This window comes from Apus apus, chromosome 4, assembly GCF_020740795.1.
Source record: "Apus apus isolate bApuApu2 chromosome 4, bApuApu2.pri.cur, whole genome shotgun sequence".
NCBI classification, from domain to species: Eukaryota; Metazoa; Chordata; class Aves; order Apodiformes; family Apodidae; genus Apus; species Apus apus.
The window spans coordinates 21,604,861-21,624,012 of NC_067285.1; the positions used below are offsets into that span (position 1 = coordinate 21,604,861).

At 40.6% G+C, this 19,152-nt stretch overlaps 1 protein-coding gene across 4 annotated transcripts in view; it reads left to right on the forward strand.

Annotated features, from left to right (window-relative positions):
* The window catches only part of ZSWIM8 (zinc finger SWIM-type containing 8), a 64,155-nt gene that overhangs the window by 33,368 nt on the left and 11,635 nt on the right, over window positions 1-19,152 (forward strand). For all 4 annotated transcript variants that reach the window (XM_051617612.1, XM_051617613.1, XM_051617614.1 and 1 more), the window contains exons 4-16: window positions 552-724; window positions 2,433-2,540; window positions 5,200-5,281; window positions 6,546-6,666; window positions 7,014-7,215; window positions 8,070-8,245; window positions 10,597-11,605; window positions 12,372-12,503; window positions 13,437-13,616; window positions 15,796-15,979; window positions 16,126-16,224; window positions 17,116-17,240; window positions 18,341-18,572. In XM_051617612.1, coding sequence (XP_051473572.1) covers window positions 552-724; window positions 2,433-2,540; window positions 5,200-5,281; window positions 6,546-6,666; window positions 7,014-7,215; window positions 8,070-8,245; window positions 10,597-11,605; window positions 12,372-12,503; window positions 13,437-13,616; window positions 15,796-15,979; window positions 16,126-16,224; window positions 17,116-17,240; window positions 18,341-18,572 — 2,823 coding nt within the window. The remainder of the gene's footprint in view (window positions 1-551; window positions 725-2,432; window positions 2,541-5,199; window positions 5,282-6,545; window positions 6,667-7,013; window positions 7,216-8,069; window positions 8,246-10,596; window positions 11,606-12,371; window positions 12,504-13,436; window positions 13,617-15,795; window positions 15,980-16,125; window positions 16,225-17,115; window positions 17,241-18,340; window positions 18,573-19,152) is intronic.

Genomic DNA, 19,152 nt, shown 5'->3' on the forward strand with positions numbered 1-19,152 from the left:
TTTGCAAAATTGCAAGGAGGTACATAATTTATGAGAAATGGGTAGCTTCGGAAGCCACAAAGTGAAAGTAAGTGTTCAGTAAATGCTGCCTTCTTTAGTTCACTGTAAAATTGTGAAAGTTGACCAACTTGGAAATAATTCTGAAGAAGTCACCTAGCTGTTCTACACTGTTGCCAGAGTTAATTAACACAGGAATCATGCCTAAAATTCTATAGCCTAGCTTTGACCCTGTGATAACACCCCCCACACTTTTCCAGTTCTGCTTTCCTTTGTTAAATATGAATAGAAAGAAATATATACATCAATGTATTAAAAGCTGGTATTTTTTAGCTTCTTGTAAAATGTTATGCCTCTCTGCTAATGTACTGCCGTAGCTGACTGGGAAGAAACAAGTACTGGAGACATGGCAAGAGCCATGTCCGTCCCTGTATGGTGGTTGTTGCTAGACATGTTGCTTCACTGTTTAAATGGTATATACCTAAATTTCTGTGCTAGCTGAATCTGTCTTCCAAGAACCAGAGGAGTAACTTTGGACTTTTGAATTTTAACAGGTTTCCATCTGAGTGCCACTGTGGTACCCCCACAAATGGTGCCACCCAAAGGTGCATACAACGTGGCAGTGATGTTTGACCGATGCAGGATCACCTCGTGCAGCTGCACCTGTGGAGCTGGAGCCAAGTGGTGTGCTCACGTTGTGGCACTCTGCCTCTTCCGGATACACAACGTAGGCCTTTAAATACAGTTCTGCTCTCCCCTAAGCGTCTTCTCAGGGTCTCTCATTACAGTTTCACAGAACGTGCGCTCTCTTTAGGGAAGTTGCTCTTGGCACTCCTTTTGGTTACCGACTTTGCAAATGTGCACTCACAGTTGCAGTCTGAGGAGTGAATTGTCAGAGGCACTAAACTGCAGAATGTCCTTTGATGATGTGCAAACTGCTAAGGGGTAGATACAGTCTTTTTTTGGTCCCTTTGTCTTTCTCATTTAAGTGCTAGAATTACTCATTCTTCAGTTCTGCAAGGAGTGAATAGTCACTGATAGTTAGTCTTTTTGTTAAGTCTTTGTAAATATGGGATTTGTAAGCTTCCTTTAGGTTGTTCGATCAAAGTGCAGAAGGAAAGTGATTGTGATCACTGTTGTCCCTTATATTTGCCAGTTCATTTTAACACATACTGAGGCAGGTAAGTGTCATTTTGACTTGCAGATTTCAAGCAAGTTTATGTTCTTAGTTGACTGCTTGTATAGAGTGAAAAGTAGGTGTTTCTTATTCCAGTGAACTCCAAATAAAAATGCATAGCATCGACATGAAATACACAAGTTGAGGGTTCAGTCTTGCATGCGGATTAATTTCCTCAGTCTTTGGGAAGCTGAGAAATGCATCTTCAGGAAGGATTAAGCTTGGATGATTAAAAGGAACAGAAGAATTTCTGCTGTCACAGGACATTTTATAGCTAACATGCTTATGATCAAGTGCTAATAACCTGATGAAGCTTGTTAATATTTCACAATTAAAAATTATAGTAGGCTTAAATTGATACTCTTTTGAAATAATCTGAATATCAGTATACTTACTGTACTTAGGACCAGAGAGTTGGCAAAAAAATGGGTTCTGTTTTAAATTATTAGTTCCAGTTTTAAAACGTGGATACAGAGAGTGAAGATAGGAAATGAATTTTCATTTATATTATTTAAACTCAGAAAGTTTGGACCCTGTGTTTGATAAGAATAATTATTTTCCCTTCAATACTTTCTTCTGCCTGAAAAATGATAGTGAAACGATTTTCATATTTGGATATATTGACTGCTGACACAAGCAAGTTTCAAGCCAAGGTATATTGCTCTATGTAGACAAATCAATATCAGAACCATCTTTATTATCAAACTGCTCTTGCCTGTTTCCAGGTTAAATTTTAGGTAGGTGCCATTTGCGCATATTTTGTTTTGCAGAGTGAAAAAGATTAAGAAGCTAGTGGTGTTTTTATCATCTAAGTTGTTGTAAGATATGGAAAGAGACTGATTTTAAGATTGAAGAAAAAAAACCTGCTAATGAGATGGTTGTGTTTCTGTGGAACAACCCCCACTGCGCTGGTTGATTTGGCAGGAGCTTTAAGAATAATGTCCTATTTTAGAAGTTTGTTTGTGAAATCCCTGCCAATATTTGTGCAATTGTTAGCAACAACAGATCTTAAGCACGGCTGTTAAAGCAGTTTCCTTGAAAAGAAGCTCTTAAAAACACTTTATAAAAAGACTAGACAGCTTATTTGCATCCTATCTGCAACATGCTGTATAATTACAGAAAAAAAATAATTGTCCATCAACACCACTTATGAGATGCATCAGCATAGCTACTTTTCATGACACTTGATCCATTCAGTGGACACAGCTTCATTGTCTGACCTGTCAATAGCAGTTTATGTCTCCTTTTCTTTCTTCAGGCATCTGCAGTATGCTTAAGAGCACCGGTTTCCGAGTCCTTGTCTCGACTGCAAAGAGACCAGTTGCAAAAATTTGCTCAATACCTAATCAGTGAACTTCCACAACAGGTAAATGGGGACAATCCTTAGTTCTGGCTTTTTATTAAATTCAGCTATCTTAATTCTGGGTCAGTTTATATAGTGTCTTTTGTTGCAAGTTAACCAGTTTTGCTATTTCCTTTTTTATGTTGCTGGTAATACTTTCAGTTCTTGCCCTTTTCAGGTTTCCTGTTCTATTATTTGACATTTGTCTGTTGCCAAGTAAAAGATTAGAAGTGTCTTAAAAGGAGAAAGAGGAGTGGAAGCTATTCATGTTAACATGAATATACACTTGCGTTTTGGAAGACCAAACACAATAAAATAAAGGCACGATGGTGAAAAACTTAGGTCAGAACAAATCCGGTTGCTTCTTTATTGTGTGTTTGGTTATTTAAGTGGAGAAGACTACCCAGGGGATGTGGTGTATGTACCTTATACGGGCACTTTCTAATGGACCCAGCTGGTAACTCTTTGACTTCACTCAGTGTAGTTTCTTTATGATTCATAAGAATAATTTAGATTATGAAAAGTAACAGACAAGAAATTTTATTAGTCAAAGGCAAAATCTGCTCTCTTATTCCTTAGATATCTGTGTTGGTCAAGGCCAGGTCATTGATCTCATCTGCCAAAAAGGTTTGCACAAAATACACAAGAATACCTAAATTATTATAAGGCCTTGGCAACTCTTCTGTGTTGGTTAAACTGGAGGAGGATGAGAAAAACTGACCTGCTTGGGTATCCATCACATTTCAGTTGTGCATGTGCAATGTCTTAAATAGGAGTTAGATTACTGTCAGCATAGGCCTAAAATTCATATTATGGTGCAGTGCTTGGGACACTAAGCTATTGCTAAAATGTCTTCTGAATATTCTACAGAAATTCTGATCTTCTTATGAGAGGAAACAGAGGAATCATATAATATGAAAGTGATATCAAAATACTGCTTTTTTGTTGCTGAATGTTCAGCACCAATAGTATGTGCTGCTTGCTTCATTATGTAACAGAAAAAGCTTTTCTTCTCTCCTTAAGGGCTCAGAGCTTTGTGTCACATACTCTGGTGCTTAATAAAGGAGGATTTTGAAAGGCTAGTAGTGGTGGTAGTTGTTTCCTGAATGACATGCAAGGTGTTTGCTTTCAAATATTTTGTGTCTGCTCCTTTTTCAGAGTTTGTTTCTCCTTCTGTCATGTGTACCAGCTGTGCACCCAGGAACATGTAGAATATTTCGTTTAATTATGACTATTTTGTCAGATAATCTGATGGATGCTGCCCAACAGAAAAGTTTGGGTTTTATTGGCACGTGCATCTTAACGTGTTGTGTAATTCTCTTGAAAAACACAAGGCATGCCTCAAACTCTTCCTACAGTCCCATTCCTGGTTTTCAAGATTTCTGAGTGGAGATAGATACTCTGATACCTTGGGACCTCATATTTTGACTACATGATGTAAAATCAGAGTAGGCTGTACACATGATTCTATTTTATCCTAATTTCCAGGTTGTGAATGACATTATGGTACAGTAATAGAATGATGAATTATTTTTGAATGAAAAAGGATGGTGGTCTGTAGGAATGCAGCTAGATAAGGAGATGTTTTCAAAATCTCTGTAGAAAGTGTTTTCCGTATCTATGAAAATGTCAGTGGTTCTGAGCAGCTGGAATTTATTACCCAGTTCTACCAAGAGCTATTTCTCTTCATGAAGCCAGTACTCCTGAAATTAATTATGAATATCTTGGCAAAAATGCCTGAAGCAGTCACTGTAGGTCCCTGATGCTTCAACCTTAAGGTGTGACATTGCCTAGACCTGTGACTTTTCTGCTTTGTGATGACTTAAAATATGTAGTGGTGGAAACCTCAGAGTGGTGGGAGGATATCAGATGTTCTGTTGCAAGGCATTTAAATCCCAACTGTATGGACTAACCTCTTGTAAGAGTGCATCCTAAAGGCTAGTGGATCTGCAGTTTCAACCTAGACATAGTTTGGGAAAAAGTGTTTCCAGTGTGCATTTTTCTTTGAAGAAGAGTAAACTAAGGGTGTATCTGCATAGGATTTTGCAGTCAGCTACGAGCATTTTCTGCTTATGCCCTGAACTGTCCAGAAGCTATTTGTTTAGTGCTGAAATTGCATTAGTTTACTATTGAGTTTGAGTTGAATATATAGATGGTCCCTTTGCTCTAACAGGATCGTAAATAAGGTGAAGTCTGCCCAAAATGTTATGTATAGATGTAATTTATAGTTAGCTCCTCTGTTCCAATTGGCTTGGGTTTTAGAGAAATTACTTTAGGAAAAAGAAACTAAGAACATTCAAACTGCAGGAAAATGGTGACCTTGACCGCAGTCACTTCTGTCTTCCTCAAAATCAGTTGCAGTATCACTCTCTGTGGGCTACTACTTATCAAAAAATGAGAAAGGAACCAATATCCTGTGATATTTTTGTTTACTTCTTCGGGTATGAATGTAGGAAGTAAGCCTTGCATATATATTTGCTTTGAGAGAGGAGACATGTAACAGCTGGTTTGCTATTGTATAATCTTTAGCACCCTCTGTCGTCCTTTCTGAAAACAGGACTGTGTGTGTTTGATACTTCTGAAATTATGAGTGTGTCAGTCATGAAAATCCAGGCAGATCTTTGGCTGGGTACATCAGGGTAAGAAATACAGTGTATATTGAAAGTTTATTTTGTGTTTTCAGATTCTTCCAACAGCTCAGCGCTTGCTGGATGAGTTGTTATCTTCTCAGTCTACTGCCATCAACACGGTGTGCGGAGCCCCGGGTAACCTGGATATATCTTATTTCAGTAATCTGTGTCACAGATAGAAATTAGCTATATTTCCATTGCTTTGAGTTTCTGTTTCCATGTAGTTGAGGTTGCAGGTGAAGAGAGGTAGAAGGAGGAAAAGGGATAACTGCTAGCACTTGCATGTATATATGGCACAGCAATGGGCAATTGCTGGTATATTGGATGCCTCAGAGTGTAGACAGGGGAAGGGAGCATCAGGAAATGCACCTTTTCAGCAAAAGGTTTTTCTTTTAAAGTGAGTATTAATTATAGACTCCTAGAAATGCTGATTGGAGGGGACCTCTCCAACCTCCTACTTGAAACAGAACTGTTCACAGCGCTAACTTGGGTTAGCTGTGGCTTGGGCTAGCATAGCTGAATCTTGGTTACCAGAGATGTTACGGGGGGGTATTCCTATTTCATTGCTGCATTACCCTTTTCGTTAAGGATTTTTTTCCTAATGTCCAGTATGAATTCCCTTTTTTTATAATTTTCTACAAAGAAGAGTTTGCCTGCACTGTGTTTGTGATTGTAAGTAGCTGTAGACTGGTAATGATCACTCCTTACCCTCTCCTTTTTAGATTAAATTAGCCCATCTTCCTCAATCTTGCCTGGGCTCCATGCCCCCAGCTATCTTTGATACCCCCCCACTGTATCCTCTCTGGATTCTGAGTTGTTCCTGGTCTGGGGGACCCAAGACTGGATACAGGATTCCATGTGTAACTTTACCATTGCCAGGTAGAGGGGGATAAAATAGTTTCCTTAAATCTGCTAGCTGTGCTTTTCTTAATAGAGCCCAGTTTGCAGGCTCGTTTTTTGTTTTGTGTTTTCAGTTAAAGTTTGCCATTGGTTTGTGTTCAGCTTGGCATTCAGCATAATCGTCAAATCCTATCAGCTACTCAGCCATTTGGTTTTCAATCTGTACTGATGCATGGGCTTTTCTGTCCCAGGTACAGAAGTTTAAATTTTTCCTCAATGAACTTGATGAGGTTTCTATTGGCATAGTCCCTGAATTTCTCCTGGTTCCTCTGGTTGTCGTGCTACCATTAAGCATGCCAGTCATGTGTCCCAGTTTAGTCTTGTAATTGGTTAATGTAATGGTAGAATTTTAAGATAGTTCTGTATAGTGACTTCTGGAACAGGTGAAATAAACTGAGTAATGCTGCCTGTGTACTCCCTATAATCTCTGTGGTTGGGCACACAGAGGAAACTACCTTCAAAGCCTGCACACTATATATTGTGTTATTCTATTGTCAAGATCCCACTGCTGGACCTTCTGCATCAGATCAAAGCACCTGGTACTTAGATGAATCTACTCTGAGTGACAACATAAAGAAAACCCTTCATAAATTCTGTGGACCCTCTCCTGTTGTGTTCAGGTAACTGTTTCCCGTAGAAGGGAATTAATGTAATCTGTAAGCTCATTCACCGTGTAGCCTGTACCTTTGTGTGATCCATGGACTGAGGATGCTTAGTTTCATGGTCAGTCTTCTGGACTGTATTTTTGCATAGCTTGTCCAGTGTTATTTCAGTAGAGCACAGTGTATTTGCACAATACCTTATTTGTGTGGTGTTCTTGGTCTCGTTATGCATCTTCTCTTTTAGGTTATGCATGTCTGTGTAAAGGTACAAATATACTTCTGGATGTAGAATGTACTCAGGATTTTGTATGGCTGTGCTTAGCTTAATATTTTTTCTCATGCCTGCTCTTCTGTTTTATCCACAGTGATGTGAATTCAATGTATCTTTCTTCTACGGAGCCACCAGCTGCTGCTGAGTGGGCCTGTCTCCTGCGTCCCCTGCGAGGAAGAGAGCCTGAAGGAATCTGGAACCTGCTTTCCATTGTGCGGGAAATGTTTAAGAGACGGGATAGCAATGCAGCTCCTTTGCTGGAGATTCTAACTGATCAGTGTCTCAACTATGAGCAGGTATTCAAATCTCTCTACCGTGGGAGAAGATTTTGGGGAACCAGGCTGAGCCAGTGACTGGTGCCATGTGCCTATAGAGTCCATGGCTGAAATGATTTTATTTTTTTTTACATTCTGTATGCATTGTGAGCCTGTGCTTCTCCGTGCTAAAACAAGGTTACAGTTTGCTCCTGTCCTGATTTAGTCATGTCCCAAAAATATGTCAGTCCTTTTAACATTAATATATGGAGTCTGATCTCTTTTGTTCAGCACATTTGATTTCTGCCCAGTCAAGGTGATTATTTTTTTTTTATTTTCCCTAAACAAAGTACATCACACATGAACTGCCATTTTGGTAAAAACTGAAGATATGTTGGGTGGTAGAATCTCGGATTTCTTGTGTTATTTTTGTAGAAGGTACCTTTGATGGGCTTAAGTAACGTATTTTCTGATCTTTAAAAAAAAATAATATTGGGAGGAAGATTTCCTTTGATAGTTCAAGACACTGATCTCACTCTGTAATATAAATTGCAATGGAAGTTTCCTAATTGCTCTATCACATGCATCATCTTTGAGCAGGAGAAAGGAAATGCTTCATTTATGACATTTGTTCACTTTTTTCCTCCAAGCGTGAAGGCGTCTAGTAAGAGAACCTGCTGTGAGTGTTTTGTTCTGTGGGCATGTGCTTTCTACCAGAGAAATTTTGAGAGGCCCTTAGTTCTCACAAACCAATACTGCTTTAGTGGTTGTAGTTATCTTGGAGTTAAGTGAAAACATGGCACTAGCTACAGATGCCATTTCCTTGTGTGATTAAGTGAGAGCAGGGGATGAGATGTTGGCCACAGTGCAGCTCAACTGAACGTTTTCTTCTGCAGATAACTGGCTGGTGGTACAGTGTGCGAACATCTGCATCACACAGCAGTGCTAGTGGGCACACAGGACGCAGCAATGGGCAGTCAGAAGTAGCTGCTCATGCCTGTGCAAGTATGTGTGATGAGATGGTGGTTCTTTGGAGGCTGGCTGTCCTTGACCCAACTATTAGTCCACAGAGGTGAGTGCCAGGATCAGATCCAGTCTCTCTCATTCTCTGATATTCAGGCATACTCAGGAGTTTATTCCTGTAGATTTCTTGTATTTGTATCATTACCTGTTCAACCATTAGTCCTTCTGTTCTATGTGCTGTGTATGGTTCAGGAGCACTAAAATTACTTAAAACTGTATTTGCTATAGGCTGCTTACTTTTGCAACATCATGTAGTGTGGATAACTCCTTTCCTGAGAGTTCTCTTTTACATATGGGTGTAATTCTGCATTTCAGTGTCTCAGTGGAGAACATTTCTTTGAATGGTTACACTGGCTACCAATACGTTTTAATGCTTTCTAAATTTAACTCTTCAGCAGTTTAATGGATTTCTGTTTAGCTCAGTGATTCACTGATGTCTATTTCAAGAACCATTTCTTGCTTTCTGTGCTCTTAGGGAGTGTGTTCTCTGCAGTATGTTGGTAAACAGTGTCACCCACGTGTTTTGCAGTATTTTCAGTTCTCTGAGGCAAAATTCTGAGGCTTTTGCAGGTTTCTAAACCATACTGTGCCTTGGTAAATCACTGCTATCTTTATTTAGCACTAGTAGAATAGCACCGGAGGTACTGAGGGCTTATGTTGAAATACTGTGGTTGACATTGAAGTAATTTGTTTTGTACATCTTGTCTACAAAGTGGGGTGTGTAGAATGTACTGAATTAGTTTAATGTGCTACACATGCTCAGAAAAAGCTTTTCAGAACAAATTAAAACAGGTGGCATTTTCAATATAATTACACATTAACAGGATTTGCTTTCTGTGAATTGTTGTGTAACATTAATAAAATGCCCTATCTGTGTAAGATACATCAGGGACACTAAAATGGATGCAGTTTCTGTCTTGTACAGTTTATAATATGAAGTAGCTAAATATATCAGATTAAGACAAATAAAAAACTGTAGGAAACTGGGAATTGGACTCAAAATAAAAGCAGACATCAATCAGATCACATAGAAAAACCATAAAAGATTTTGGCTTTTAATAAAGTATGAAGTTATGCTATGGGTATTCACATTTCAGTTACTTGGCACAGTTCAGATTTGCTCAGATCTCCTACTTGAGCTCATGCATAATTGAAATGCTCCTGCTTGATTTCTTATTCTCTAGGAGTTTGAATAGTCATCAAGAACAACGCCCTTCTACCCATCCTTGCTGTTCTTTCCAGTGAATCGTAAGGAGACTTGCTCCCTCATTCCTAACTCGTTGCAGGCTCTCATCCTTATTTTTCCTGAGGGGTTCTCCCTTCTTCCTTTTCATTCTGAAAATCTTCTCCTTATTAATTCCTACCAGTCTCTTCCCTTGTTAATGTGGTTTGTTTTTTGTTTTATGGACAAAAGGAAGCAGTCCATTTTCTTTAGCCTCTTTTGTCCTAATACCCTTTGCACCTAAATTGAGTCACCCTGTTTGATTTTTTGTTCTTTTGCTTTTGATAGGGAATCTGAGAGGATTGAGGTGTTTGGCTTATATCTGAAGTCTCTGAAACCTGTGGTAGAGACAAAATGGCAGTTGACTGAGACACTTGGTGCAATTTCTAGAAATGTCTTTTCCTCGTCTTGAATTAGATCACCCAAATGTGTAATCCATTTAGATTATGTTGCTCAAATGCTTAGTCCCTACATCTGATTTGGCACTGGGAAATACAAAAATGCTTTGTTTTTCCCATGGTAATAAGGGACATGGAATTAATTGCTGTGTAGTTTAAGTCTCTGTAACCCTACCAGCTTGCTTCTTAGTCAGAATTATTTGAACATCAATTATTTTGTCTTGCTTCTTCTGTGCCTGTGGCTTGCAACAGTTTATTCTCCTGAGGATGGCCTTCTAAAGCCTAAATTAAATTGTTAAGCTCTAGATAGGCATATCAGGGTAGAGAGGTAAGTGCTTGGGAGGTAGATTAGGTGGACCTGTCTGGCTTTGTGCTTCCCTGTGAAGGCTGTTTAGATTGTACTTGTGAATGTCTTAACTGGAGTTGTTCACAAGACTGTTTCACAGCTGCTGCAGACTGTTTCAGGAATGTCTCCAAGAGCAGTTCCTCATGCACTGACTGGTCTCAAGAGTGCTGAGTCTCACATAACTAATACCTTATTAGGGGGAGATAAGCAAACATGTATCATGCTTTCATGTTGGTACTGTTCATGTTTTGTTTCTGTATCAAGAGTCTTGGTTGTTAATGTATCTGTTTCCTTTTATCCACCTGTCTTCATACTAGTGTTGTCTGCTTCATTCAGCAGAAGATGTTTCTGACAAAGAGGAGGAGGTGTAAGAGAGAGTTTATTGCAGCTACATTTTGTATCTGCTTTCTAACGTGTCCTCTTACTTCTCTTAGGCGCAGAGACCTTTGCTCACAGCTCAGACAGTGGCAGCTGAAAGTCATAGATAATGTTAAGAGAGGTCAGCACAAGAAGTCACTGGAGAAGCTCTTCCAGGGTTTCAAGCCAGCTGTGGAAGCCTGTTACTTCAACTGGGAGGAAGCTTATCCTATTCCTGGGATCACATACAGCAGCACTGACAAGAAGAACTCATTCTGTTGGGTAAAGGCCATCCAGCAGAGGAGCTGCCGGTTGCAGTGTGCAGAAACTGCCTGTGAGGCTGGTAGAACCCATGGACAGGAGCCTGGGGGACCATGTCTGCAGCCTGGGGACAGGCTGCGTCCCTCCCCCCAGGAGCCAGCAGTTCGTCCAAAGGAACTTACTGGAAAGCGGAAAGTTGTCTCTGAAACACCACAGAGGGTTTTGAGACGACTTTCAGCAGAAGGTGATAAAGCTGTGTATAAGACTGCAGTAGGCAAAGCAAAGTTGCCAGTGAGCAAGGGCTTGACCAGTAAACATAGTGGGAAACGCCGCATGAGCAGTGAAGACAGCTCTCTGGAGCCAGACTTGGCAGAGATGAGCCTGGATGACAGCAGCTTGGCTCTGGGGGCAGAAGCCAGCAACACATTTAGTTTTACAGAAAGCCCACTGAGCAGGAGCTACAGGGACACCTTTGAGGAGGATGGTGGGGTATACTTCTCTGAGGGACCTGAACCCAGTATCGGAAGCAGTTCCATGGCCAAGAAATCGTCCAAGGATCTTGTGGGGGAAATGGGTAGTGGTGATGATGATCTGCCTTCTGCAGATGAGAACAGTGGTGGTGTGAGCCTGAAGCCAGAAGAAGTGGGAGAGAATGGTGCAGCAGGTGGAGGGGATGATGGAGAAGAGGAAGATGATTACCAGGTATACTATCTGAATCCACAAGAGGTAGCCAAGGAAGATGATGACAAAGCTGAAGGGGGAAATGAAGAGGAGCAGGATATATTTGCAGGTATAAAGCCTCTGGAGCAGGAGAACCGGATGGAGGTGAGCAGAATCTGGTTCAAAAGACTATTTTGCAGTTTTGTGTATTGTATACATCATGATCTCGTCACCCTCCTAGCTGTCACACTTGACCTAGTATGTTGTTTAATCAAGTGCTTAAGCATAAGGGTATATGGTTAGGTATCTACAGACTTAATCCAGTGGTATCGCACATGTCTATTTCCCACAAGCTAGACTCCCTATTTCTGTGCTAACCTCAAGTGCGCCTCAATTTTAGCTCATCCCACCTCACACTCCAGGATAGGTAAAACAGTCTCTGCTTTTTTCCTAGTCTTGCTCTTGAAAATGGCAAAATTGAGTTGATATTAAAAATAAGTAAGACCAAGACATGGCCAGCAGGAAAATTTTAAATCCAATCATTTAAGCAAAAAATTTCTGGAAAACCAGACAATGTCACATTCCTGTAATAACCTCAAAATACGTTTAGAGCTTGCACCTTTATGAACAAGCTGCTGAAATGGAGATGCATGGAAATAGTCAGTCAGTTTGGGGTTTAGGTTTTTTTGAGTTACTCTCTGATCTCTTATAGCACTTGGAGGAAGGATGGGACTTAATAATGGAAAGAAAGCTTTTTAGGGGAGTACTTAAAGGATGGTCATTAATGTCTGGGCAAGGAGGACTCAGAGTATCTGCTGCTGAAGTTAATTCTGAACTATGTTTGCAGAGTCTTTGCAAGCAGTGGTTTGAGCAGCCTAGCTCCAGCCTTCATGAATGTGGTTGGAATATGACCGTCTGTTCCTTCTTGCAGATCCTTTTTGCCTGTGCAGAGGCCCTGTATGCACATGGATACAGCAGTGAAGCATGCCGCTTAACTGTAGAGCTCGCCAGGGACCTACTGGCCAACCCTCCAGATCTCAAAGTCGAGCAGCCACCAACTAAGGTAGAGAGAACGCTTGTCCAGTCTTGGGGGTAGAAAGTCAGCTAGAAGCAATGTGTGGGATGGATACAACAGCTTTCATGGGCGTTTCTCACTTGCTGTGATTAAGGGCCTTTCACTTACTTTGGGTTGAACTTCTCTGGATGTAATTAATGTGTTTTATCACTGTGCATGTGTGGGTGAATGAAAGGGAGAAAGAAAATAATTGGCCATTCAGCAGGACTTCAGGAGTCTTCAAAAACTCAACTTTAGTTAAAAGCTTCTTCGCTTTTCTCTTCGTTTTGCTTCAGAGAGAAGCTTGGTTTATCTGTTAAAAACTGCAGCTGCTTTAGGAATCTATTTTAAATCAGTTGAACAAAACTCTATTTAACATCAACTTCAAGGGCTATTTTGTTCAACATATACTTGCTATTGTGTGCTATGAGATTATACTGCAGCCATAAGAAGTTTTGATTTTTGTGCAGGTCTGTGCAAGTGGCCCTGTTTCATGTCATTCTCCCAAAACCACTTGTCTCCTACTTCATAATGTCCACCACTGGAAATGTTAGAAATTTTGCTATTTCAGGATAGAGGGTTTGAGAGGAAATAAGTATAAACTTCTGGAAAATCACTTGTAGTGGCACTAAATAGTGTTTCTTATATGGAAGGGTTCCCTTGGAAGGGATAGGCATGCAACATCTGCCTGCATGTCCAGTAGTGGACATACTGCTTACCAACCGGCCAGCTCTTCCACTCTGTTGAACTGGAGTGAGATAGGGGAAATAATGATGGTCATCAGTTACCACTGGGATTTTTGATTCCTCAAAAAGGGAATAAAATTTAAATGTGTTTTATTATTTCTTCTGTCTACTCATTATTGCAAAGAAAAGGAGGACAAGCATAGAATCATTTAGGATGTTTAGGAAAGTGTCCTGTTAAATATTCCTCCTCAAACAGGGCAAAAAGAACAAGGTATCAACCAGCAAGCAGACATGGATGGCAACCAACACCCTGTCTAAAGCTGCTTTCTTGCTGACTGTGTTAAGTGAGCGGCTGGAGTATCACAACCTGGCCTTCCAAATAGGAATGTTTGCTCTGGAGCTGCAGAGACCACCTGCCTCTACAAAGGCTCTGGAGGTATGAAATGTGTCAAAAGGTATCTGTACAGCATCTGTAAGCAACATTGTTCTGCTTGAATGTTTTTGCTCTTCTGGTTTCCATTTCAACTCCTGAAGTTTGGTTATGCTTATATTTGTTTCCTTAAAATTGGTTGCAGTGGGACTAAATGAATTGTCTCCACATCCCATTAGCACATGTTGATCTACCAGAAGAATTATTAGAAATATCATTTCATCTGGTGCCATCAGGCCTTTGATTTCATGTGAAGTGATAGGCTTGAAAATATTTAAATGAGTACAGAATCTTTTATTAATATATTATTTTGATTAGAAAAGCTTGCTTACTTATCTTAAATATGTTTCCAGTTTGCTTGGCTAATTTGGGAAAAGTAAAGCCATTTGTAAACGGAATTGCTCATATTTGCATTGTTGAAATAGTTTGAAACTTATTCCTATGGGTGAATAGGTGTAATTGTTACATGTTTGAAAATGGTTACTCTTGCCCATAGCTCATTTGTTGCAGGCAAACACTATGCAGGCATATTATTTTGAACACTGCTTGATTACTATTAGGCTTTCTATTTAGAAAAAAGAAGTGTCCAATTAAGATCTTGTCTGTGTGATTTGCATCCACCTTGCTTTTCACTGCAGGGTTGTGCAGTTCCTGAAGATGTGTATCATAGAATCATAGAACTATTCAGGTTGGAAAAGACCCTTGGGATCACTGAGTCCAACCATCATCCCTACTCTACAAAGTTCTCCCCTAAACCATATCCATCAACACCACATCCAAACGACCCTTAAACACATCCAGGGATGGTGACTCAACCACTTCCCTGGGCAGCCTATTCCAGTGTCTGACCACTCTGTGAAAAATTTTTCCTGCTGTCCAGTCTAAACCTCCCCTGTTGCAGCTTGAAGCCATTCCCTCTTGTTCTGTTGCTAATTACCTGTGAGAAGAGACCAGCACCAACCTCTCTACAATGTTCTTTCAGGTAGTTGTAGAGACTGATGAGGTCTCCCCTCAGCCTCCTCTTTCTCAAACTAAACATTCCCAGCTCCTTCAAGTGTTCATAAGACTGGCCCCAGCTGGATTTGAGTCTATTTACCACCACTCTTTGGGCCTGACCATCCAGCCAGTGTTTGATCCAACAGATCGTATGCTCATCCAGGCCATGAGCAGCCAGTTTTTTTATGAGAGTTCTGTGGGGATCCATGTCAAATGCTTTTTGGAGGTCCAGATAGACAATAACCACAGCCTTTCCCTTGTCAAACAGTCAAGTCATCAGGTTATAAAAGGAGATCAGATTCCTCAGGCAGGACCTGCCTTTCATAAGCCCATGCTGACTAGGCTGATCCCCTGGTTATCCTCTATATGTCTTCTAAGTACACTCAAGATGATCTGCTCCATGACCTTCCCTGGTACTGAGGTCAGACTGACAGGTCTGTAGTTTCCTGGATCCCCCTTTCTGCATTTCTTATAGATGGGTGTTACATTTGCTACCCTCCAGTCCACTGGGACCTCCCCAGTTAGCCAGGTAAATGATGGAAAGTGGCCTCTTGATCATGTCTGCCAAGTCTTTCAGCACCCTTGGTATCCACCAGCTATGTTTGTTACACTAATTATCTGTACTTCTTACGGTCTGATTAGAAGATGGTGAGATTGCCGGTCACTTGTGACCAAAAAGAAAAGAATCACTTTTGACATTTTAAGAATGGAGGGAATGCAAGAATGGCACAGAGCAGTGAAATCTAACAGTCTTCATCCAGGTGGCATGTGTCCTGCCACCCTGTGCCCATTCTTATACCAGTCAGTATCTGTGGTCTCCAATGGGTGTATTACTTAGCATAGCATCCTTTCTTTCTACAATTAAGAGTAATCACCTTTTCCACTGACTTACCCAGTCAAACACTTCTCCCGATTCTCATATGAAAGCTGAAGTGGTTTCTTCTGTATGCAGCTCAAGACTGATATTTGAGTAAAAGAAGAAAATGTATAAATATGAGGCAAGTCTTGTATCAGATTGGAAAATCTGTTTGTTATGGAGAGAACAGTAAGAGGCTAAGGTACTAAGAGTTGCTATAATTTAATGATCCAATAAAAACTATTGCTGTACTCTACGTATAGAAAAATAGTCGACTGCCCACAGGGCCTGTGCTCATGACAGCTACTTCTGTTTCCTTGTGGATACTACCAGGTGAAGCTGGCATACCAGGAGTCTGAGATTGCAGCCCTCTTGAAGAAGATTCCCTTGGGCACTAATGAGATGAACACTATTCGAGGGAGAGCTGAAGAACTACGAGAAGGAACACTATGTGATTACCGCCCTGTCCTGCCTCTGATGTTGGCTAGCTTCATATTTGATGTCCTGTGCACTCCAGGTACTGTCTGCATTGGCTTGAAACAGGTACAAAGCAAAGAATAGGACCACAGGAAGCTCTGCAGATTCAGAGAGTTCTCAGCAATGACTTTTGCCTTCTGATCCTAGTTTTGAAAGTTGAGCACTAATTCTGTTGTCTTCTTTCAGTGGTCTCTCCTACAGGCTCTAGACCCCCAAGCCGTAATTGGAATAATGAAATGCCTGGAGACGAAGAGCTTGGCTTTGAGGCAGCTGTTGCTGCTCTTGGTAAGAATCTTTTACAAGAAAGGTCTTTCTTCATCCATGTTTTGCATCCTACCTCATTTTGCATGGTAAGAGTTAGTAGTTCATTCCAGTTCAGTGAAGAAATGAAAGTGTATGCACAGTTTGTCATAGCCAGATGAGGAAGAATTCTACATGCCAGGGCTGATCTTCCTTTGCAAGCTGTGGAAAATGGAAGGTTACAGGACAGGAATTGAACGTTAAAGGAGTAACATTAATTCTAGCTTTTTTTCTTGCTGTTTTGTTGCGGAAGATGTATTGCTTGGGTTTTAATGGAGATGGACGGTTTTGGAGAACCAAAGACTAGACAATTATAGTGAAAGGCTAGCAGAAGTACTCTCAGGCGTTACCATATAATTCAGGATCTTAGCATAATTCTTGCCCCATTTATCAGCTTCAGAAACAAAGTAGTGATTATGTATGTTATATTGACAGTACTGTATGCCTGCCTTAAAGCAGCATGCAAAAAGGAATAGAATGGATTAAACAAGACCTGTCCTCTGTTGTCCCATCTCTGAAAGTAGGAATATTAGCTTTTTATGCTGTGGGAATGCTGGCTTGTGTAGCATCTACAGAAACTGGAAAAGCTTGTTTTAAGATGGATTTGTGGGCTTGCTTGGACTCTTCCCATGGCATATTAGGATCTGGTTGTTCTGACAGTTGTAGCCAACTTAGTATTCTGGGGACAGACAGCAGCTCCTATTTATTCATGGCCTATTTCTGAAAGTAACAGAAAAATATTGAAAAAAAAAAATAACCTTCTTTTGCCTGTGACAGCAAGGTGAGTGAAATAGCCTGAGGTATAGATAGTGCTCAGGATGTAGTACAGTCCTGTGGGCTCACTTCTCTCTTCATCCCCTCTTTTATGGCCTGCAGGCATGAAAACAACTGTCAGTGAGGCAGAACATCCTCTGTTGTGTGAAGGCACCCGAAGGGAGAAAGGGGATCTGGCACTAGTCCTGATGATTACATACAAGGATGATCAGTCTAAGCTGAAGAAGGTGAGTTTTCCTTTAAAAGGGGAAAGGGAGATGCAGAGCAAGCCATGTTTGGGTTATGATGGATTTGGTAGTTTTGCCAGTGAGCATAAATGGCTGTGTCATGTGCTGATAATTTACAAACTATGTGTGGTATATATGTTCTTCCACTGATGCAAAGTCTGATTGCAGAGTGTGCATTGGCCTGTAAGAGGCACTCTTTCCATAGGTTTCTGAAGGTCCAGTTGGGAGATGCATTTGCATACCTGCTAAAACAAGTCCTTTGTCCCAGGCATTTTCAGTGTGCACTGTGTGTGTGGTCTGGGGATTAATTCTCTTTTGCTGCAGGGATGTTGGCTTGCAGAACAGTATATCTAGCAAAACCTTTGTTTCCAGCAAAAAATATTACTCCTGTCTTTCTGTCTCCTAAAAGAGAAGCCCTTTTTGCTGTACTCTTCACCAGGGAATAATAGGGACATGGTGATATCAGTCATAAATTCTCTGTCACTTGCGTAGTATTTACTTCATATGGAGAATGACAAACAGAAATGGATGAACCCATAAAACGTGGTCATGCATTGTTCCCCAATGACATAGTAAATAAGGACAAGGAAGTGTTACTGTAGGCTGGTAGAAGGCAGATTCTCTAGTGGCTTTACCAGTTTCTCAGTAATGGTGTCACAGAATTTTTTTGAATGATGAGCACAGAATTTTGGTGACTTAAACAAGAACATCTAATGACTGGCAGAACTAAATACAGAGTCCTCCATTCTGTTCTTGATTTACAAGAAATACTTCTTTATAGTTAGTTTTGGGTGTTTGTTGGTCAGTTAGTTTCAAGTATAGACAGTGGTAATTTGAACTGAAAATGGAGATATTCCCAGTGAATCTCCGCTTCCTCGGTAATACAGACCATGTGGCTCTCAACTGTGCATTGCTGGTCTTCAGTGCAGGAAGATGATGCCTGCTTTCTAGAAAATAAGCATTTTCTCTTTTTCTCCAACAAATGGAGTTTATTGTCCACTGGGAAGCTGATTTAAAATTTTTCTTCTGTCTTAATGTAATGCCTGTTCTTACCCTTCTGCTAAGCTCTTTCTTTATTTTTTTTTCCTTTCCTGTTAAAGATTTTGGACAAACTCCTGGACAGAGAGAGTCAAACTCACAAACCACAGACTCTGAGTTCCTTCTACTCATCCAGCAAGCCTACAGTAGCAAATCAAAAATCTCCCTCCAAACATGCTGCCCAGTCCACTGCAGCTATCCAGCAGCTTCCAGGGACTTCTGTCACACAGCAAGCTTCTGTAAGCACTGCAGTCCAGAGCAGTCCAGAGAACTTTGTGGACAAGAGTGCACAGGGTAAGAGGTGTTTTTAAGGGCTATGCTGACATCCTTCTGTTATCACTGCAAAACCAGTACTGCACATTTTTGCCTGTTTGGGTTGTTGTCACAGTGATTATATTACCATCTGACTGCTTGATGATTACTAGAATGTCATTCCCCCTTTATCTGTTCGGCTGGATCTGTTTCTGTACACATTCTTGTTGCACAGAAAGTCAAGCTAATTTTCAGGTTTTCCTATCTTGAGCTGCTTGTATAACCAGCTAACATAAAACTACTGTGGCTTCATCTTTTTGGTTTGTATCACAGAAGTGCAAGATTTCAAAAGGTTACACACTGAGTCAGGTACCTTAATGCAAGATAAATAACTAAGACTGCTGAAGGGCATTAGAGATAAATGTGGTTTTCTTCAAGCTGCTCCTCCACTTTCATGGCAAACATCACATACAGCAGCATTTGGTGGGAAGCAGATGCTCTCTTAACTCTTCCCAAAGAGATCAATACTAGCTGAGGATTGCTGCGATAAGGTTAGGATTGCTGAAGGGTTTTTCTTCTAAAAAAATTTCTATAGTTGCAGCAAATTTTACGAATTTTGAGT